This window comes from Corvus cornix, chromosome 9 (assembly GCF_000738735.6).
Source record: "Corvus cornix cornix isolate S_Up_H32 chromosome 9, ASM73873v5, whole genome shotgun sequence".
NCBI lineage: Eukaryota > Metazoa > Chordata > Aves > Passeriformes > Corvidae > Corvus > Corvus cornix.
Window position 1 is genome coordinate 5,019,088 of NC_046339.1, and position 21,147 is coordinate 5,040,234.

The 21,147-nt window shown below is 42.5% G+C and overlaps 2 protein-coding genes across 2 annotated transcripts in view; one reads left to right on the top strand and one right to left on the bottom strand.

The window, feature by feature from the left end:
* SPATA16 (spermatogenesis associated 16) overlaps positions 1-21,147 on the bottom strand; it is a 65,075-nt gene that overhangs the window by 21,776 nt on the left and 22,152 nt on the right. Inside the window, 2 exon segments of the mRNA XM_039557043.1 lie at positions 5,299-5,416; positions 15,964-16,050. Of these exon segments, the coding sequence (XP_039412977.1) occupies positions 5,299-5,416; positions 15,964-16,050 (205 nt within the window).
* NLGN1 (neuroligin 1) overlaps positions 9,650-21,147 on the top strand; it is a 484,704-nt gene continuing 473,206 nt past the window's right edge. The window contains exon 1 of the mRNA XM_019284715.3: positions 9,650-9,670. The gene's annotated coding sequence lies outside the window, so the exon portion shown is untranslated. The remainder of the gene's footprint in view (positions 9,671-21,147) is intronic.

Sequence of the window (21,147 nt, forward strand, 5' to 3'; positions counted from 1 at the left end):
AAATGAATCCTTAAAGCAGCAACAGGCTCCACAGACCTCTGGGACAATAGAGTCTCAGGCACACCAGACACCTGCTTCTGCCAGTGCACCCAAGAGCCATTGACCTCACATGGATTTTCCCCCAGATTTGATTAAAGAAGGGACTTTCCTGCAGTGAAGTGTGGCACAGCATGAGCTGCTAAAATAGGTTCAACAATTAATGAGAAACATGTTTTCTCAGTGATATGATGGCCAGGCTGCCCAGAGAGGCTGCCTGTCAGCTCCTATCAGTCATTCCATTAGGAGGATTGCAAAACATCCCTGCTGTTGCCAGCTTGGAAACCTCACGCTTCATAGCAGGGCACGGGTCAAGCGTGAGCACACAGCACTGCTGACAGACCTGGGCACCAGCTGGGACTGCACAGGAGGGTTTGGCTACCAAGGGCTTTTCCTTCTTAACTTTCTTGCCTTGGATTTTCACCCTGCAAGGTGTGAGATGAAGCTGAGCTGTACAGGAGCTGACGGTGCTCGTTGCTGCGCTGGAGCTGCTTGGCCGCCTCGCAGGGCTGGGTTATTGTTTGCTTTTTTGGGTGAGGTGTGGGCTGCCCTGTGCTTGCAGCAGCCCAGGCTTTTGGGGTGGAAGTACCTGGTGTTCACAACAGTGATCAGAGTGCCAAACAAAGGTCTGAATACCCCGACCTCCATGTGCTGCTGGAAGGTTTCTCTGTGGCGCTGAGTTTAGCCGACAGAAATATTCTCAGAAACACAAGTTGCCATTTCAGCATGGTAACAGCAGCTCTGTGGTGGCTGCAATCTTGCCCAGAACACTGGGGCTGAACAGGAATTAAAGCTAAAAGCCCAGTTTACTCCAATGCAAATTAAAGGCCTCCATTTGAGCTGTAGCAAATACATGTTGGCTACATTCTGGAATTAAGGTTTTTAGTACAGATGGCTATGGAAGTGTGCAGACATGAACACACAAGCTTTGAAATGCTTTCCTGTGGTTCTGTTAGTTTCTGCAACATATGCATGGCTGGTGCAAAGACATTTAGTGTAAGACTTTGGCTAGGTGGGATTGACTTTGGATCTCAGTGCACAGTGGATGCTAGAGCTCAGCTTTTACCATAAAATAGGCCACATGGTTTTCACAATGCAATAATAAAAGCAATTAAAATTTGTAATGTGTTAATGAGTTAAGACTGAGATAATAATAAATGAGGTAATAATTTATACTAAGATGGGAGTGTCAGATATCGGTGAAGTCAGGCTGTGACCTTCAAGATATTTTCAAAGTTCCTGTTTGACAACACTGGGCATTTTTGGCACTGTCAGAGTGTATGGGTGTGGTATATTTTCATTCACAGGAGGAAACATCCAGCTTATATTGCACAGTTTTTAGCCAGTGGAAATTGTTTTCCAAGGTGTGAGTAAAACTGGACAGTTTGGAGAGGGACTCTTCCTGTGGGATGAAATATCACAAGCCTACTCTTTGTTTTGTTATTACCAGCTGAGAAATTGCATTGCAGACAAGAAATGCTGGGGAGCTTACATGACTGTAGTAATAAGTAAGTTTAAACTTTCTCTTGCTGCTACCACTCTGGAGATATTTACTATAATACATTTAATTTTTCCATTATTATTTATTGTGATGAACTCTATTTAATTCATCTATTTTTAATCTAACAGCCAATACACAAATCATCCAGTGCATATCTCTAGTGGGTTATGAAAAGAAGCCCATTCATTTGATGATATGTTAACTTTCAATGCATATTTTCAATCCACAGAGTAAAATATTTGAACAGAGAAAAAGGCACAACTTACTGAATAATATTATCCATTGCAAATTACTTTTCCAGCACTCATCAGCATTATACCTTTGTCTCAGAGTAGAATGGAGGTTGGGTATTAATATTCAGACCCAACACAGGACATTAGGTATTACATATCTCTGTACAGAAGATCCAGAAGTAGATGATTTACTTTAAAGGTGACAATCAAAGAAAGCTAATCAAAAAGCTAATCAAAAAGAATATTTAAAGTTGCCTTAATCATGATCCATAGGTACATACACAGGGAGAAGGTAAGATGTGCTAAAGGATCTTTAAGCTTTCAGAAATTAATGCATATTATAGATTGATGGAAGTTTGGATTTAATGAGTAAGGTCCCAATTTGTAAATTGGAGCAAAACAGGGGGAAAAACCTGCAACAAGTCGCCTATTAGATGGTCAATGGTAAATATTCCATTCCTAAAATGTTTAAATGGGCATTGGGTAACTTTCTTAAAACCAGTCTCTGCTTTCCTCTTGTGGCACCAAGGCAGGAAGGCAGGGGTGCAATTCTTTGGTGTTTTTATGCAGAAAGTCAGATAATTCATTAGTAGGAGTCCACGTAGCCTTAAAAATATAGCAGTACAAACCTTGCAGTGTGCCTAAGAGGGGGTACACAGTCACATGGAACAGGTTATTGCCAAAGAAGAAGAAATGTGTAAAAGTTGATAATGGAGAGGGGAGCAATTTGAGGATGTCTTAAGAACGGTTTTAAAGAAAGAGGACTCCTGGCAGTTGATGTCAGGGATAGGAGAAGTTCAAAGGAAAGTTTAAACCCCATATCAGGAGAAGAAAACCAAAGGAGGCACAAGATAAAGACTGCTCTGAGCACGAGGAAAAGATTAGGCGAGAAAACACAGTGATTTGGAAGTAGGATAAAAAAGAGCTTTGCAGATGTGAATTAAAGGCATGAAATTTTTGCAGTAAAGATGTCAACTGAATGATTTGAATGGTCTGTACAGTATTTTGAAGCCATGACAGAAGTAGAAGACAGGAAAGCCTTTTCCAGCAGTTAAAAGAATCATGACACGAAGAAACAAAAGTAGTCAATGCCATGCCAGGAGGTTATATATACGACCCACTGATCAAAGCAAAGAATGACATGTTTAATCTAAAAATCTTTCTTCACAGAAGGAAAAAAACCCCTTTCTGTTCCCCATCTACTCCATTCTCCTTGGAAAATGTCGCTCATGGTTTTGAGCCAGCGCTGGGGCAGAGGAGTAGTTAGCACGAAGCGCGTGCATCAATAGCTGTTGCTTTGGTTACAAAGGCACATGAGCATGTATAGTTGTGACAAGTTATTTTCAGCTTTTATACCACAAAATAGAGAGAATATTAATAAAAAAAGATTATGCTACCTCTGCTCAGTCTCTCTGCAGTGAAAAGTCCCAGTGCAGTGTCACATGCTGCATCATCGTGATGATTGTTGCCGTGTGCTCTGATGACGTTGAAGTCAGCCCTGGTGCTCAGTGCAAAGAACTCATCAGCTCTGGGAGAGAAAGGTTGTTACTGGTGCTGGGGATGTATCTTCAGGAACTGTTTCTCAAGTGCAGGCTCTTGAGTGGGAGCAGCACTGGGCACCCAGCTGCCTCTCCTGCGTGTGTGTGTGTGTCAGCATCTCGGTGCCGCTGAATCCCTCGTGCAGCCCACGCTCAGGCACATGCACAAGAGGCACAAAATCGCAGAGCAATCTCCATTTCCTGGTGAAAATCAAGTGCAGTGGTGGATCAAACAAATGGTTTGATCTCTACCGACGTTTCAAAGCCTCTGCAATCAAAGATGACAGCGACTTGGGAGAAAGGCAAGGAGTGGGAGTGGGGCACCCACACCAAGGTGGTACCTCTTGGTACCACAGGGGTCCAGCCAGGCCCATGCAGGAATTTTCTGTCAGGAAGAGAAATGAGCTGTGAGCTCTGGAGTGAAGTATTGATGAGCCAGAGTCCCACCACTGCCAGCATCCTTTGGCCCTTGCTATTTTGCAGAAGATGGTAACAGCTGGAAGCAGTTCAGAACCCCCTTCGCTTCTGGTTCGTTCCCACCTTAGCCCAACCACAACTTCTGGTTTAGACTCTGCACGGAGGCACCGGGATGCATCTTGTCCTTCACACCACTTTTTCAGCCCTGTTGTATAGCAGGATGGCCTGAACCCCTGGGGGAGAGGAGAGCTATGAAAGCTCCTCCTTTAAAGGGTTACTCTTTGAAGCTTCATGTCCATGACATCAAGAAGGAAAGTCAATGGATACCAGTGTAAAGAGACAAAAAAAAGTCATTCTCTTTGAAGAAATGACCCCTTCATAAAATGTGTTTGTGAACTCCAGATTTTAAATGAGTCTGACCCAGTGGGGAAAAAAAATCAAACTGCTCTGTACAGAAGAAATTCTCTGCTGGAAAGCACATATGAAAGTTCACAGGCACTGCAAACACTAGCCCAGTGGGTAATTCTCTGAATGAGATGCACTTTGCACTCACAGCAGTACTGAAATTCAGCAGCTCCCGGGACTCGGATTTATTCCATTTTTACCAATAAGAATGCAACTAATAATAGTTTATAAAAGGAAGAATATACCATGTGGGGGAAGATATAAAAACCACATTCTGATCTTTATTACTCTGGCTTATGTCAGACATATTTTGCACCACTTCACATGAAGTACAGGTGTAAGAGGTGTGCTCATAGAATTAGCTAAAATGGGATCAGAATCAAACCCTGAAATTTTGTTGCATGGGACATACACTGTTCCTGGAATCCTTAAATTCTTTGTATGGACAAAGAGAACCCGAGGACCAGGTCCACTCTGGGAGGCAGGAGGCTTTTCCACCATCTGAGGCCCAAATGCTTCCCTACCTCTATAGATGAAGCTGGGTCTTCACTGGCAGTGGCAAGCTCCTTCAGAAATGAGCTTTTCCCAGTAAAGGATCCATTCACCACCAACTTTGCTCCTCAGAGTGGAAGGAAGTACTCTTCAACTTGAATTTGTGCTGATGGGGCTGAACAGCCATCTTAAATAAGTATGACTCAAGAGATGAGTGTCATTAAAGTCAATGGTCTACTCCTCACATCAGTAGTCTTGGTAGAGTGGGGTCTTGCCTACTCATCCTTCACAGAGCACTGCAGGTTCCTCTGAGACCATTTGTTACAGTCATTTTTTACTCCCCTTCCAGTTGAAGAGTTTGGAAAGGTGTCAGAGGATTAGTACCATGCAAATTGCAAGAGGAAAGTGTCACTAAGGTAGGAAGACTTCACAAAAAATAGCTTAGGGGGCTATAGAGTATCCAGAATTAAATTTTATAGCACTCCATAAAATTGAAGTATGAGTCAAGGGTTAACAACCTTGAATTTTGCCCTTAAAATTAGTCCAAGAAATCGACTTCATTATAGATACGGTGGTACTGTATCGTGTCCTGTTGATTGATATGCCCAACAGCTACCTTTGTGGCAGTCTTTTAAGCAGCAATCCTTCATTTTGATCTTAATAGTGATATAAGCACCTCCTTCCTCATTGGGCTATCAATTCTTAGCTGCCAATACAGATGGATGGGGTTGCTTGTTGCACACACGGTGCCTCCTGTCATGATGAATGTATAGTCAGCAGTCATGGCCCTCCTCATGACAAAAGCAGAATAAATGAGTGTACAGGGAGGGAAGGATGCATAAGGCAATATTTAATGCAGGTGATATTAGAAGAGTGCAACATGAGTTTTTTACCAAAAGATTACACATAACTCTCAGTCTTTGTCCAGCCTTAAGACAAGCGTTGGTAAATTTTTTAAACTATCTGCCAAAAAGCAATATTTTATTATAATAACTTTTCAGTATTTTGCTCTAAGCAAATATTTAATGGATGCTGTACAATATTTTAGCCTGGCTTTTCTTTTTTTTCCTTTAAAGTATTTGGGGATGAAATATCCTATATATAAGTACATTCTTTCTAGGGCAGCATCAACATGTACAATACCCTGTATCTTGGCAGCCTTGGAATATCACTTGTCTGTGGCAAACTCAGACACAGCTCACCTTTGATTAAACTATAGCTTAAAACCCACCCCAAACTAAAAGTAATCAGCTTTCTTGTCACCTAATTGAGTATGCTTTAGTACTCCCACTGTCTGTGACAATCACTGCATTGCTCTTTCTAGGCTGAAGGATATTAAAAAAACTATTGTGCAAAGGATATTAATGCTGAGTCTTAACAGACTTCAGAAAATCAGTTTGCTTTTATGGCTGCCTCTCTATGCTGCTCTCTGTTTCCTTTCCTCTAGAGATGCCAAATCCAATTAAATGTGACTAGATGTAATTCCAAATTGTCACTTTAGTCAATTAAACATATAATAATCTTGTGTACCTAATTACTAGCTCCAAAAGTTTATTTGTTGATGTAGTGCTATCAATGTGTACTTCTGCATGTTCCCCTTATCATTGCCTATATATTAATTGTGGTTTGACATTACTGTAAATTGAATTTGAAATTTCCCCCTAGTTAAAAGTCTCTCACAAACAGTAATCCCAATCCGGTTGTAATACCCTTTCAGAATGTACTTTCCAAGGCAGTATTATGTTCTTAATGAGATATAACCAAAAATACATGGATTTAACAATAAACATTTCAAAAAAGGCCCAGTATCAGGGGGTAACATATTGTTACAAACAGGAACTAAATCTTCCCTTAGATGTTCTCATACATTAATTTCACTGGGAGAAAAATAATTCAGTAGGATCCATGGATTTTTGCATAAGGACTGGATTTAGCCATAAGCTTTATCCAATGCTCGTTCAAATCATTGGCAAGAATCCTCTTGACTGCGCTAGAACAAAGAGCAGTTTCTAATTGAACATCGTTAGCCCAGCCGGCACAGGATGAACAAAGGGTAAAATCCTCATTGCTTTGAAAATAATTGGCAAACTGCTCATGGGCTCCAAGTGGAGACAGGGTTTAATCTCAGAAATGACATATGGACCCTGTGGATGAAGCAGAGGAGGTGAGCAAAGCACCCAGCTTTGCCTGCTTGAGCTGGTGATGGTTTTGAGGAAAGACCTTCAGTGTGCCCTGAGCTGCAAACAAGAAATAACCATGTAGCACAATATGGGGGAAGACTGAACGAATGTGTCCTGTTATTCTGTGCCTTTTATCCACTGCAAAGCTTCCAGCATCCATGGCAGTGGCGCTGCCTGGTCCACAGCTGTGTACATGAGTGCTGGTTGCTCCTGCAGCCACCTTGACAGAAAAAAGGGACTTCCAATCTGAATATAACCCATTCTGAAGCACTGAAACCTTGTGGTTTTTTTGCAGTCAGAGGACGTTTGCAAGTGGTCATGTACAATCTGGGACCCCTTAGTTATATTGCCCCCTTTGACTGCCCTCATTACAAAGGTTAAAACTGCCAGGTCCTTAACCCCGAGCCAAGGCTTTCTCCTCCCAGCCTGGCACTGCTTTCAGAGGTGTACAGAGTCCTGGACAAACCTGGCATCAATCTTCGGACAAGATGCTTCATCTTTCGCTGTTTCTCAGCATCAGCTGTGAAATGCAGACACTCATATTTGACTGATTTACTGATTTGTTGTGTGAGTCCCCCTGGCTCAATCTTTTGCTAATCCTTCACAGCCTGCACAGCACAATGTCACTCTGATTATGGCAGAAGTCTCCAGGCATTGCTGCACTCCAGACAAATGCCTTTTCTCTTTATTCTTCCTTCTTAATTTGTTCTTATTTAAATAATCAGAAGCACACTTACATTTCCAGCATTCGTGTTTAGTTTTTCAACATCTGCTGTTATTCCTCATAGATTTTCCCTGTACTGCCATGTGTTGCATCAGGAATGGTGAGGCACATACACAAAACCTCGCTGAGCCTTCTCAGTGCCTCCATCCCAATCTCACTTCTCAGTTCATTGGTCATAGGGAACACACACAGGTCAGGATCAATGCTTGCTACTGTGACCTCAGGGCTTATGAAGGAAAATTCCACTCCTTAGAAAATTCCACTTTCAAAAGAAACAGAAGGATTAAGGCTCTGTGTGTATGGCCTTTGTCCAATCCCAAGTGTGCCCAACTCAGAGACTTTTTGTTGAAGGTCTCCAAGGCTCAATGCACAGAACCAAAGTGACCTGTGCAATAGGAACCTGTGAATTTCCAGAGGCAGGGACACAGATGAAATATGATTACAGGGCTGGGCACTGAAAAATACCTAGGGACCTAAACAGTCAAAACCCAAAGGACCAAATGAGATGTTTAGGCAGGTTAAAAGCCCATCTCCCATTGAAGTACATGAAGGCTTAAAGCACTGAGCTGGGGTCCTGATTCCCAGGGAGTAGCTCTCCATATGGCCCATGGAAATCAAGGCAACAAAGATTTCCAATAAGAAACTGACGAGCCCATGAGATACTCTGAAATAAGATTTAAGTAAAATATTATTTAAGGAAATACTATGTATGAAATTATTATTTAAGATCCTCAGACAGTGACCCAACTAATTAACATCTTGAAAAAAAGATCTCCCAATACACGGACTGATATTCCCAAACCAGAATGAGGGACCACTTCTGGCCCTGTTACAAATCAATATCATATATTAAATGTGATGTGTAATGTTATGCAATTGGCTGCTATGTCATGTGGGGATTTTGGACAAGTAATGTTGATCAGCAGCAGACCTCAGTCTTTGTACCTTGAGAGTGACTAAATAAGAGTTCAACTGAGCACAAAGAAAGTAAGGTACAAAAGAATGGGAAAATAGCTCCTATTTAGACCATGTAATGCATCTTTCTGCATGAAATGCCATCTTTCTCTTTTTTTTTTACAGCTTTTAAAGGTAGAGGGATTAATCTCTAAAGAACAAAGATATGAGCTTTCTCCCTACTTTTGACATAAGCACTACACTGATATTCAGAAATATTGACGTTGTATTTACAGAGCCATCCACCACTAAATTTGAAATATGTAAAATATGCCTGAATAAGAACTGAAGCAGTTTTGACAACACACCTTCAGGAGCACCTTAGGGGATGTCAGAAAAAAAGGGGAACTTTCTTCTTTCAAGAAATAAGGCTTTATATTATGTGGGTTTTTTCCCCATTTGCTAATTCAGGCCAATATGAACTTCCACACCATAACCAAACCCATCTGGGTGATGTGGCAAGCCCGGATCCACAGGTGTTCTGCAATCTCTGCTCCATCTGGCCACTTGGTGGTGCAGAATAATAAGATATATTTCTCTGCGTGCCGGTGAGGAGCGGACCAGAGATGCTGAACCATCTCCCTCAGCCCATCTCCAGACATGCCCAGGACTTGCAATAGCAGAGTCAAAGGCAGCTTTTGGTGCGTGACGGCTGCTGACACCAACAGCCTGTGCCCAGCCAAATCCTTTGCAGCAGCCACACAGGCCTGTGACAGGAGAATGGATGGTGAGGGTATAGAAATAGGCAGAATTTTCTGGAATGCACCAAAGTGTTCCACTTCCAAAGAAGTCAAGAAATTAGCGTTGTTGCTAAATGTTTGTGTGCTCATTTACCATTGTAAATACAGGGAAATTCACGAGGGTAGGACTCAAGGTCAGCTCCTTAATCCTTGGCTGCTCCCCTTGAGCTGCAGAGAAAGGAGAGAAGCCCAGAAGGGGAGAGGAGAATTTCTCTGCAGATGGCAGAGCCTCAGGAATAATCACAGCCTATGCACATTAGAGTAACTTTCCCTCTCCTGTGCTGTTCAGCCCTAATTGCTGCTAAGATCGAGAGGCTGATAAATGGCTGAAAATTACCTGTGCACCTACTTCAAGTGAGCTCACCTGGATCTGCAGTAAGTGGTATTAACAGAGGGCCACAGCCACTGCACTGTGGTGTTAGTCCTGTGCAGACCTCCTGTTTGGAAAGGGTAAGTATAGCTCTGTTTTTTCAGTTTAACAGGAACTTTAATATTCCCATTCAGGTCAGCTCTAATGCAGACACCCAGGCATTTGAGATCTCTAATACAATAGCACTGAGCCTGAGATACAACATGCAAAATAAGCTGTAGCTCTCTTCTGGATGACCTTTCTTATTTCCTTCTGAGATTAGAAAAGGAAAGTGATGTTTATAACTGAAACAAGCAGAAGGTAGTAATTTTAATGCAATTATGCTATTTGAAAAGTGTACAAAATAATAACACTTAATTTTTAAATACCTTCATATATTCTAATTAAATGTAACCTCATTACTTTGATGGCATGGAGGCATTTGGAAACCATTACATGAGGAGAGATAAACAACACTTCAGAATACTGAGCAGGTATGAAATTGCTACTGTCTGGTTTGACTTATGTGTAGACTAGCCCCAAGATGGGGCAAAATGTTGCTGTATGTGTGCAATATTTTGATGTTTCTAATTCCTGCAGAGAACTGACTAAAAGTTCCTTTTGAACATTTCACTAGTGAGCCTTAAATGCACTGGGAAGCTGCTATAAAACACTTCTGTCCTGCCTCACCCTCCCAGGCTGGTGATGGGGTACACCTGATGTCTTTGCTGAGGTTTCTGGGTTGTTAGCCCATTGCTAGAAAGCAGAAATAAGTTTCCTATGAGGAAAATGCCCCCTGTATTTAGAATACATTTATTGTATTTATTATTATCTGCCCCATGGCATGCAAGCACCAGCCTTCTGCACGGTATTGAGATTGCTCTGCAATGGTAACAAGTGTTTCTCGTTTAATGGCAAGTGCCAGGTAAGGACACAGAAACTGCTTTCCAAACCTGAGGTGAGAGATGCATAGGGAAATCAGGATCCTTTTAAAATGACAGGGGGTGATCAGGAAAACGGCTCCCTAAGCCCAGTGAGACCTCGGGCTCTCCATGACCTGGCAGGAAACAAGCACTGAGGATAGGTGTGATGGACAGATCCCAGGAGGTGTGGGAGGAACCTGTGTCAGTGTTGGCTTCACAGTGGAGCCCTTTGGGGATGGGATGGGTGGGATGAGCTGCTGGTAACAGAGCTGCAGTGAAATATCCAGAGGGACACTGTCCATGCTTGTTCCAGACTTGCTCTTCTCTCTTGTTTCTCCTTATGCTCCCTGAGTTAGGGACAGACCTTGTGCTGTCGAAGTTTGGGTTTACTTCTGTCAGGGGCTGAGGAAACACCAGAATTGAAGGCTTCCTCTTGCCTCTGATGTGACCTGTCTGAGCAAGCTGCTGTCTGACACCTGGACAGTTTCAGGTGGTAAAGAAGAATGTGCATGGCACAGAGATAATGTTTGGCAAATTTTAGACACGGATTAATATTGTATGTTGGTGTCATAATAAATAATAGGCCATGTGGGCTTTCACTGATCCCAGCACTTGCCTGAGCTCCTTTCCTAGGCCCAGGTTATGAAGTGCTCCCAGAAGTGCTGGACTTCTAAGGATGGAAGTTGCAAACCATCAGAAGCTCCTGAACTCTTTCCACATGGGGAAAACCAGATCCAATTTCATTCATTTTCCCATTTCATTCCTAGTTCTGGGCCATGTGTCCACCTGGCACTGGGTGTTGGGATCAGTGCTCTGCAGCCCCCACCCCTGGGTGGTCAGTGGGCTCTGGGCCAGCAGCTCCTGAAATAATGGTGTAAAATGAACCTTCCCCAGCTGTGGGAGCACTCCCTGTCCATCCCTGCCCATGTCCCTGAGCCCTGAGGGATTCTCTGTGAACACAGGTGGGTGGGGGGTTCTATTGCTGTGACAACAGATTTATTTTTCTTTTAAATAGAATTGTTTTGGTTTTTTTGTTTCCAGTTTAGAAAAACTGAAACAATTAAGATAGACAGAAGATAAACTTTCCTGTTTTCCCAGGAGGAAGCTTAGGCAGGATGCACAGGCAGGTAGCACGGAGGCAGGTGTGGGCAGGAGGCAGGCAGCTGGTATCCCCAACCCCAAGGATTTACACATCTTACCTTAGCACAACTGTGTGCCTCATAAAACAAACCCAGGCATAAAAACTAACCCAAATAATTCACCTTGCTTTCTCACCCTACCTTTTCAAGCCTGACTAAAAAGGGACACAGACCTGAACTCTTACAGAGAGCTGAGGTTTACTGCTTGCAGGCCTAGTTTGCTTTTCAGCTGATAGGATTGTCTAGATTATGTGATTTTTAAGTTTTTTTTCTAACCAGAATGTCAAAAAGCTGAGTCAGCCATCCCACAGCTATTAAGATCCTAAAACTTCTTCCTCCTTACGGATTGCTTACCCCTACTCTATGCAGTCAGATGAAGATGAGTTGTTTGTTCTGGCAGAGGGACAGACAGTCTGTTTTCCCCTACATGTATACAACTAATTTCAAGTCACTGGTGTTCTAACTGGTGATAGAGCTATCTTAAGCTTTTCACAGAACACAGTGACACTGTTAAATCAGCACAGCATTTTGATTAGCAGAAAGAAGAGAACTATACAGCTTAATGAGAAAGAGGGGCAAAATACCTTTTGTACTTGGAGGTTTAAACCTCCACTTTTAAAGAAAGAGGTGGCTGTGTGTTTCTGTAAGTTGCATATTTTCATCTTGCTGCTGATCCAAGGCTGTTCAGTGTCAGTAATAGCCTGCACTATTTGAGTAAGGAAGAATAATTTCTCTTGTGATTTATTGCTCATCTGGTTAGACCTTTCCCTGTGGATGTGTAACAGGCAGCTGTGAGAGTACAGCCCGTGGACTTGGGGACTCAAAGGACACACAGGCTCTGCTAACTCTTCCTGCAGGAGCTTTGAGGCTCACCTTTTGGTGCATGTCCCTTTTCTAGGACTCTTATCCTTGAAAGTAGGGGTGAGTGGTGTCTGCTCTGTCCTTGGAGACAGCATGGATCTCTGAGGTTCCTCTGTGGCACATCTCCTTTCAAAGACATGTCCCTTACCTCATCTTCCCCTAGGGCAGCAGCCACATTTAGGTTGGAAAGGACCTCTGGGATCATTGAGACCAGCCTTTGACTGATCACCACCTTGTCATCTAGACCATGGCACCGAGTGCCGCATCCAGTCATTCCTTGAATGCCTCCAGGAGTGGTGTCCTTACATTGCCAGGAAGGTCAGGTTCTCCTTGGCCTTCTCCAAGAGCATTTTCTTGGTTTTTGGACAGAAGTGAGCCCAGGACCCTTTCCTGAACCTTCCATTCTGGTTATTGAGTGGTTTTTGGATCAGCTGTGACAATGTGTCCTTTGGCAGGATGCTTCTGGAGGCTGATCCTGTGGCTAAATGCCTTCTAATGCCTCAAATTTCCTAGTAACTTCCAGACTAAATTTATACACAACACATTTCTGCCCACTTGTTCAAGGACAAAGATGGTCTTTCCACTGAAATGGATTTTCTCCCTGCTGAGGTTTAAATCTTTACTGTGTTTGTCCAGAGCAGTCTTCCAACATGAGAGATACCAAAAGAGAAGAAATATATTTACTAAGTGACACCTTAGGGAAAGTGGTTGCAGCACTTTGGAATTCATTGCTTGTGGATGCTGTGACCCCACGGGGTGTTTCTGGGATTGCTTTGCAGTGCCAAATGGCCTTAGGCTGCACTCTACATGGTGGCATCCCATCCCTGTGCTATCCCAGAGGGAACAAATGCAGAATGACAAAATTCAGAAGATATGCAGATATCAGAGTCCTTACATTAATTCAAACTTTCTTGCATTTAGGCTCCTTCCTAGGCTTATTCTCCTGGTACTGGGCTGTGTGAGTGAGAACTGCACACTGAGGACTTTGAGAGAAGCTTAAATTACATTTGACCCCTCTGTAACCTCTGGCTTTCTCTGAACCAGAGAATTCAGTCTGGCATGTCTTCAGAGACAAAATCTCAGGGGATCTCAGCTTGATGGGTAGGCTGAGTCAAATGTGATTATCTGTGGTGTTTGTGCCAAGCTGAACTGCTCCCAACCAGCCACTGCTGCTCACACACCCATACACTGCTCTGGGGGTGCTTCACACACTGTGCAGTAACTTAAAATCCACATGAGGGGTGAGAAGGCAAGGGATGCTTGAAAGCAGAAAAAGGAATAGAATGACCACTTTCTCATTAAATTAAAAAAAAAGGCAAGCAGAAATAAACGATGGCTTATGCTAACAAACCCCAAGTTTGTATTTCCAGCAAGTGTAACTGAGTATCCCGGTGGCATGGGCTGTCTGTGATGAGCAGGGTACACGCTGCACCGTGAGAGGGGTTTGACTGAGACCAGTGACTCCAGAGAGATGACAGAAGTGGTGCTAAGCTTAGTTTAACACAATCTGCAGAAGCAGCTCTGCACAGTTGCTATAACACTATGTTAAACTAGGCTAAACTCTGAGTACTGCTACAGTCACTGCTTTTGGAACCACACTGGAGTCAGTCTGTCGGAATGTTCCTCTCCTTTACAAAATACATAATCTCATTTAAAATCATCTAGTTTCCTGAAAGCTACTCAATGTGGGGAAAAAAGGCTGACAGTGTTCCCTCCTGCCTGCTGATGTAGTAAATTTACTGATTCCTTATCTGCAGTGACACCAACCACAAATTTCTATTCATTTTTGAAATCATATTTATGAACAGCTTCTCTGTTCATATCATCTTCTCGGTCATTCATTTGTATTGCTTCTCAAGAAAGCTCAGTTTTTGAAAGCCTATTTTGAAAAAAACCCATTTATTATTGTTACTATTTTTAAAAATCTTCAACCTGACTTAAAGGGAAAACCCTTCTTTCCTTCCCAGGACCCCAAACAAATCCCCTTTTTCACTTCTTCTGTTGAGTTTCTGGTGAATTTGTGTGTTTGAAAGTATCCTGGGCAGGATTCCCCACCTGTCACAAAGCAACATATGCTTCTAACAGAGCTCTAAAACATCTGGCTGAGCAGTGAACCTCACCTGTTGGTAATTCAGTAGGTGAAAATTTCTCTCTGAATCAGCACATCAACAAGATTTCAGGAAGAAGAGACAGTTCCCAGATCTCCTTTTACATCTCACTGATAACAAACACAACACTTCGTTTTTCAAGAAAATGCTTCTCTTTCTTAATTTGACACAGCTTTTTCTGAAAAGTGAGCTGTGTTTTGAGATTAAAAAACAAAGGTTGGGTGGGTTTATGGTCAAGGGAAATATTCCAGCTATATCTGAAATCTCATTTCTTAAGAAATTTAGAAAAAGTGTTTTGTGTTTCTTCCTGGGGAGCTGATTTCTTCTGCCTGTACAGTTGAGTGAAAGCCAGGGGAAATTACTTTGACATAATCTCACTGTGTGTCCTGCTGAAGGAAAAGTGCTTGTCCCGGAGTCTTTGGCAGAAGTCCCACACAGAAAATTGGAGTTCATCTTCCCAAATCCTCTCTGCAAGTCTGCTTGTCTGCCTGGGTAAAGTCTCCTTCCACTCCCTGCACTGTTTTGCTGCTGTTTTAGTGGCTTTAGAGCTGTACCACCAGCATCCATCTTAAAGGATGAGCAAAGTGACCCTTTCAGTCTCTTGTCTAATTCACACAGGCTGCTCTGCCATTAGTTACCTAATGATTTGTGAAATATTTTGTGATATACCTTGTGGTCTTCAGCTGAACAGTCCCTTGTAAGTGTCTAACGTTAGCAGTAATGGTGATACATAGCCAGTCACCACTGCTTTTCCTCATGCATTTCTCTTTCATTTAAACATCTTAGGTGGTTAAAAACTTCTGTTGCATGGTGAAACTTCTAGTTTTTTTGGCAGCATCAGTGGTAGCACACAAGCAGATCTTCTTCTTGCAGGCTTTCCTCCTGCCAGCAGTTGCCGTTCACACCAGCAATCTCTTCAGCTGCACACAGGCTAAATTTTGCAGCATACCACAACGTACCCTGAGATCTTGATTATTTTTTTTCTTTCTTTCTTTCCAACCCCCCCACCCTCCGTTTGGAGCACAGCTGAGCATCTGCCCAGGGTTTCAGGGAAACCAGGGAGTGGAAGATATTTGTGTGGATGTAGCTTTCATCCAGCACAGCTCTGGGACCTGATCAGGGCTCACACCTGTGCCCAAGAAGGAGTGAATACTCCTCCAAGCATTTGCCTAATCACAACTAGGGATGTAATTGGGATTTTTCATGTTATAACAGCCAGGAGGATTGGATCATGTGCACAAAGCCAGCCCAAAACCCCCACTGATTTTGGAAATGCCTGGATCTAATGTGATATCCTTACTACTGAGAGCTGGAATGAAAGGGATGTAGAGAATACATTCAAGAACCACAAGCAGTGTGATTTGCAGCTTCAGAAGCTCTCTGTAAGCACCAAAAGCAAGCAGCTTGGTGTAGGTGATTCTGGAGAGAGGCTGGGTTCAGAACAATGCTCCTTTAAAAGACAAGAGACAAATAAGTTTAAATATTTATTTCTTAAATCATTAAAAGCTCCTAAGAGTCACAGTTTAAGACACATACTGTATGTAGTTATTCTATACAACACAACACTGTCTCAAATGCAATATGGACTCTTTCTCTTGACAGCTGTGATATAGGAACAAGCATTATTAAAATTTCCTTGATGTTATATTATAAATGCAATTTCATTAGAGTTTTGTGTATTGCTCTAGGGGAAAAAAACCCCTGTGGTAATATTCAATATTGCTTTTAGCTCGTAGATAAGGTAATCAAAACTGCTACAGCACTGCTTGATGTTAAGGCCTGCCTCTGCAAACATGAGTGGCAGGTGCCTGACCCATCCACTGTGTGGAATGTGGAATGTGATTAATGCTAACTTGGAAGACTCTGAAACACTTTCTGCACAAGTGATAGGTTCTACGTGGGTGGACCTTGGCATGTTTCTTAGACCTTAACTTTAATAGATGCAGTTCCAGGTGTAACAAATTACAGGCTTTAAGTCAATATCAGGAAAAGATGAAAGGATAAAAATAGCAGAAGCTCAGCAGTAAGATTGGCAGGCAGGGTGGCCTTCTGATGGGAGCAAGGAGAGGGCAGGAGTAACAGCTCCTTCTACATCCAATTAGTGCCACCTGTGAGATCTCCAGCAAGGGACAGGATTCTCTGGTCAGCAGCATTTCTCCCAGCCCTTGGGAAAAAGCTACACAGACCATGTTCTAACCTGCAATTTTAGTGTTTGTTATTACATACATGCTTTATAAAGTATTTATTGATAGATTACGACTCCAACAAAGAGATTAATGCCTCATTCTGTTACAATGAAAGCTTGCAAACCAGCTCTTGTTTCCTCATTGAGAGTTTTGAATATCATGGTAACATAAAAAACTACTGCCTTTATGATTTCAGTGTATTAATAATCACAGACCTAATCCTTTTCCTAACCAAATCATCATTCATCTTCTTGAAATTATGATATGAATATAGATGCAAACACATTCAGCTATAAATTCCTATTTATGAAACACACAGTGCATTTTAGAAGACCAACACCTGTCTCTTCTCTATATATTCAGCACTTGTGACCTGTATGCCTGCAGCCTTCAGACAGAGCTTTTAAAATAAGTTAAAACCTGAAAGTATCTCCAAGATGCCACAGACTTGTGAATGAAATTAGCTCTGCAGGTGTTCTCCAAGGCACACAGGAGAAGGCCTGAAGCTCTGAACGGTTACATTTGCATTTGCCAGTAATTAGATAAATAAGGATATTTCTGCTCTGGCGCAATAAACTTCAGTCTGAGCAGAGCTGCTCCATGCCCTGGAGATTCAGTCCTGCTGAAGACCATCCTAATCTGGTAAAGCATCTCAGAATTGTGCTTTCACAGTGCAACACACAGAAAAGATGCTCAGAAAACTGTACTGAGAGGAAGCATCACCCTGCAGGAGCTGCCTCCCTGGGAAGAAGGCGTGTGTGTGGAAAACCAGTGACAAATGATCTCATAACTTCAGGCATTACTGGAGGAAGCACAGCACTCGGTGACTGGGGGCACATCTAAATACTCCACTAATATACAATGCAAGAAACAGCACAGGATGTTAAAAATTAGTTGCTCTTAATGAGGGAATGAATCACTCTTAACAGTAATGAAAAGATACTGCCGACCGCAAATACTGCAGCTCTTGGCCAAATGTGGTTTAGGTGTGAGGTTTGGGCAATACTGATGGTCACCAAAACTTAATTCAACTGAATCAAAATGACCAAAACATCAAATAATATCTGTGTTTAATGACTTGACTGAACCAGTAATACTTTATTTAGATGACATCTGGTACTTCTGCAAGCTGTTTCAAAGGAGATTATTGCTGCTGTAAACTGTAGTCACCAGTTGATAATGATAATATTGATTTTTTTATTATTATTATTTTTAAATTTTACTCCTCCTCTCCAAGGCATGGCTTCTACCACAGCTAAGCAATAACACTACGAGGGGAAAAAATTAAAAAAATCAATGATTCCCTGGTAGTTAGCAACACATTTTCTGTAAGACTTTGAGCAGGATGTGCTGGGATAGGCTCATCATAAATATAGAACTGTTGCAGATTTTCATGGAATTAGATATCAGCTCTCCATTTCTCCACCTTTATTTTCTTTACTTGTCTCAAAGAGATCAACTGCTTCTCTCGGTATATGAATTCTATACTCAAGAATAATATAGCATGCCCTACTAGCTTGAGCAAACAGCAGAAGGCTACCTTTGACTCCAGGTGCTTGGATTGATTTTGCTACACTCTCTGAAGCCTATACACTAGAAATAATTTCTGCTGTGTTCTACTTTCCCACAAAGTAGCCCTTTGCTGTGCTGAGGCAGCTCCAGTCCAGTGGCCTTTGTGCAGAACAGGGCTCATTTCATTCCAGGGGTGCACCAGAACTGTGAGGAGCTGCCCATTTATCTTTTAAATCTGATCTGACGTGCTTCAGGTGATTTTGGTGAAAAGGCAAAAAAAAAAAAAAAGAATGGAAAGAGGAAGTAAAGCATTGTACAAACAAAGGTTAAGAGGAAAACCCTAATTCCAGGAAGTTTTCCTTCAAATAGGAGCAGATGGTGGACCCATCTGGCCAGGCAGAAATATGCCAGGCTGGGCATACTGAGAATGGGCCCATGCTCCAAGATCCACCTCCAGCCATGAGCATCTTGATACTAGGCTGGTTAATCCAGTAATTAATTAGGAGGGCTGAGTTTCAAGAGTGAGGCTTGAAAGGAGAATTGGGAAGGGAAGAGGATGGTAGGCACACTGGTTGCAGCACAGTCAGGACAATGTCTGGATGAACTTTGTGCCATGAGCAGAAGCATCTTTGGTCTTTTTACTCATGTGCCTTTCTTGGGAGCTTCATGTAAAAAAAAAAAAGAAAGTAGTTTCAATGAAAACATCTGAAAATGCTCTGAAAAGCTCTTATTTTGCACAGAGAAAACTGTAATCGGCAAAACTGCAAATAAAGTCACTACATCTGAAGATTAAAACTTGTGCTCTTGCCAGGTTTTGCCCTCATCTGTCAAATGACTAGGCTAAAGTAAACTTGAAATAGATTTTCATTTATTTTTCATCTTCTCTGTAATCCAAAGACTGCCCTGTTAAAAGCCTTTCGTAAATCATTTGGTCAGTTTTTCTCAACAAAACAGTCTTTAAGTAATGCTGTATATCAGCCTCTTTTTTGACGTTTTCATTTTTTCAGCTTGACATCCTCTCTTAAAAATAATACAGCGTTTGTCCTATTATCTGTTTTCAAACTGTGAGGAGAAGGGAAGAAGGCTTCATCTCTCTCCCCACCACATCAATTGCAGTATGCAAATCAAAGACACACGCCACTCTGCAGTTTTCTTTCCAAGTTTTCCTTTCAATCTCACTGTTTCCTTTCACTGCTCACTGTTAAGAGAACAGGTGTGGCAAGAAACCTGGATTGCTACATCAAAACTGGACGCTGGAAATCATACTGCCTTTTCTCTAAGGTGCACAGTCCCTGGCTAATTCCTTCCCAAGTGCAGCTGGGGTTTAACTCTAATCTGACTGACCTGAAGAAGAGCCTCTGCTACAATCCACCACATCATTTGTGTTTGGCATTTACAGGCCAAGAAAAAGTCAGTAATGACTCTATAGATGAAACAAGTGAAAAAATGCACTTCACTACTCGAGCAGATAAATTGATTTTTCTTATTAGTTCTGTGAGTAAAAGCTGGTTGGTTTGTGGATGTGTATGCAGTTATTTCTTTAATTAGAGTAGCAGCCTTTTCTTTTTCCTGGTTATCCATGCTTTCCTGAGATGATGTGGGGTTTAATAGTCAACTATAATTGACTGTTAGGGAGGAATTAGGGGATTTATCAGAAGTAAAACTGCAGTGCTAATGCAGTCTGTGCCTCTGCAGGGAGATGTGAGGCTGCAGGGGTAGGTGGGTGTTTCAGGGTGCACATCCACGTGTCGCTGGCACTGAGGGACTGCACAAATGCAGTCACTGAGCTCTTCTTCACCACATTAAAGACAATGTCAGTGCAAGAAATGTGTCAAGCAGCATTCAGCAGAGCTGTGTATGCAGTTGCTGTAGACTAACACAATGCTTTTATCTTCAGTGAGCACTGTCAATCAGTACAGCTGGTGATCCAGCCCCAATATACTCGTGGATGAACCTGACAAATCCTGTATAATTACACTGAACTTCAACTTTCTTCTTTTTCCTTGTTTCATCTCTATGGCAGGCAGATTATTGTGTGCTGCGTAGTTCTAGTCTTACATCTGTTTGAGTCTGCTGTGCTCTGTTCTGTGATTCCCAAGGGCTAGGTTGAGAGTTCAGCTCTACCAGAGACAGCCAAATTCCTGAACCCCTCGGTAGTCAGGAATCAGCCTCATCATATTTTCCTGAAATTTGCATTTGCAGCAATGTTAAAGTTTTAATTAAGTTTTATTTGAGGACCTCGTGGTTGTACACTTGCTTACAGCCAACTTTGTGTTCTAAACCACTTCTCTTCCCAGTGCTTGTGTAGGGAATTAAGAGGGATGTGCCTTGGAGACACAAAAGCTTGTGAGCCTCCTTCCTCTGTGTCAGAGTTTACCAGAGATGATGCCTTGAAGAGGGCAAAACCCTCCCTGTTGGAACAAAGAGCTGGAAATATTTGGTTGGCTTGTGAGAGCAGCCACACAGAAACTCTCTCTGCCAGAGGACAAGAGTGAGGTGCTTTTGGTGCTGGTGGGGATTGGAAACTAAAGGGAGAGGTGTGTGAGGAGAACCACATGAGGAGACACGTGAGGAAGGCAGGTCCTTTCTCCAAAGCTTGATTTCAGCATCTTGATGCCTGGACACATTCAGAACCATCGGTCCATGGGGAGTTTTCTTTCTGTTGCCACCAAATGCCTGGCTGTGACGGTGCCCATCCTGCTCTACACTTGGGGACCCTTCTCCCCTGTCCCTGAAGGAGTCCCTGAAGGAGGGAGTGCCCTTCCCTCCCTGCTCTGGCCACTCCTTTTGAAGAAGTGATATGCAAAATTAGATAACATCTGGATTTTAGAGAGAAGAGCTGGAGGACA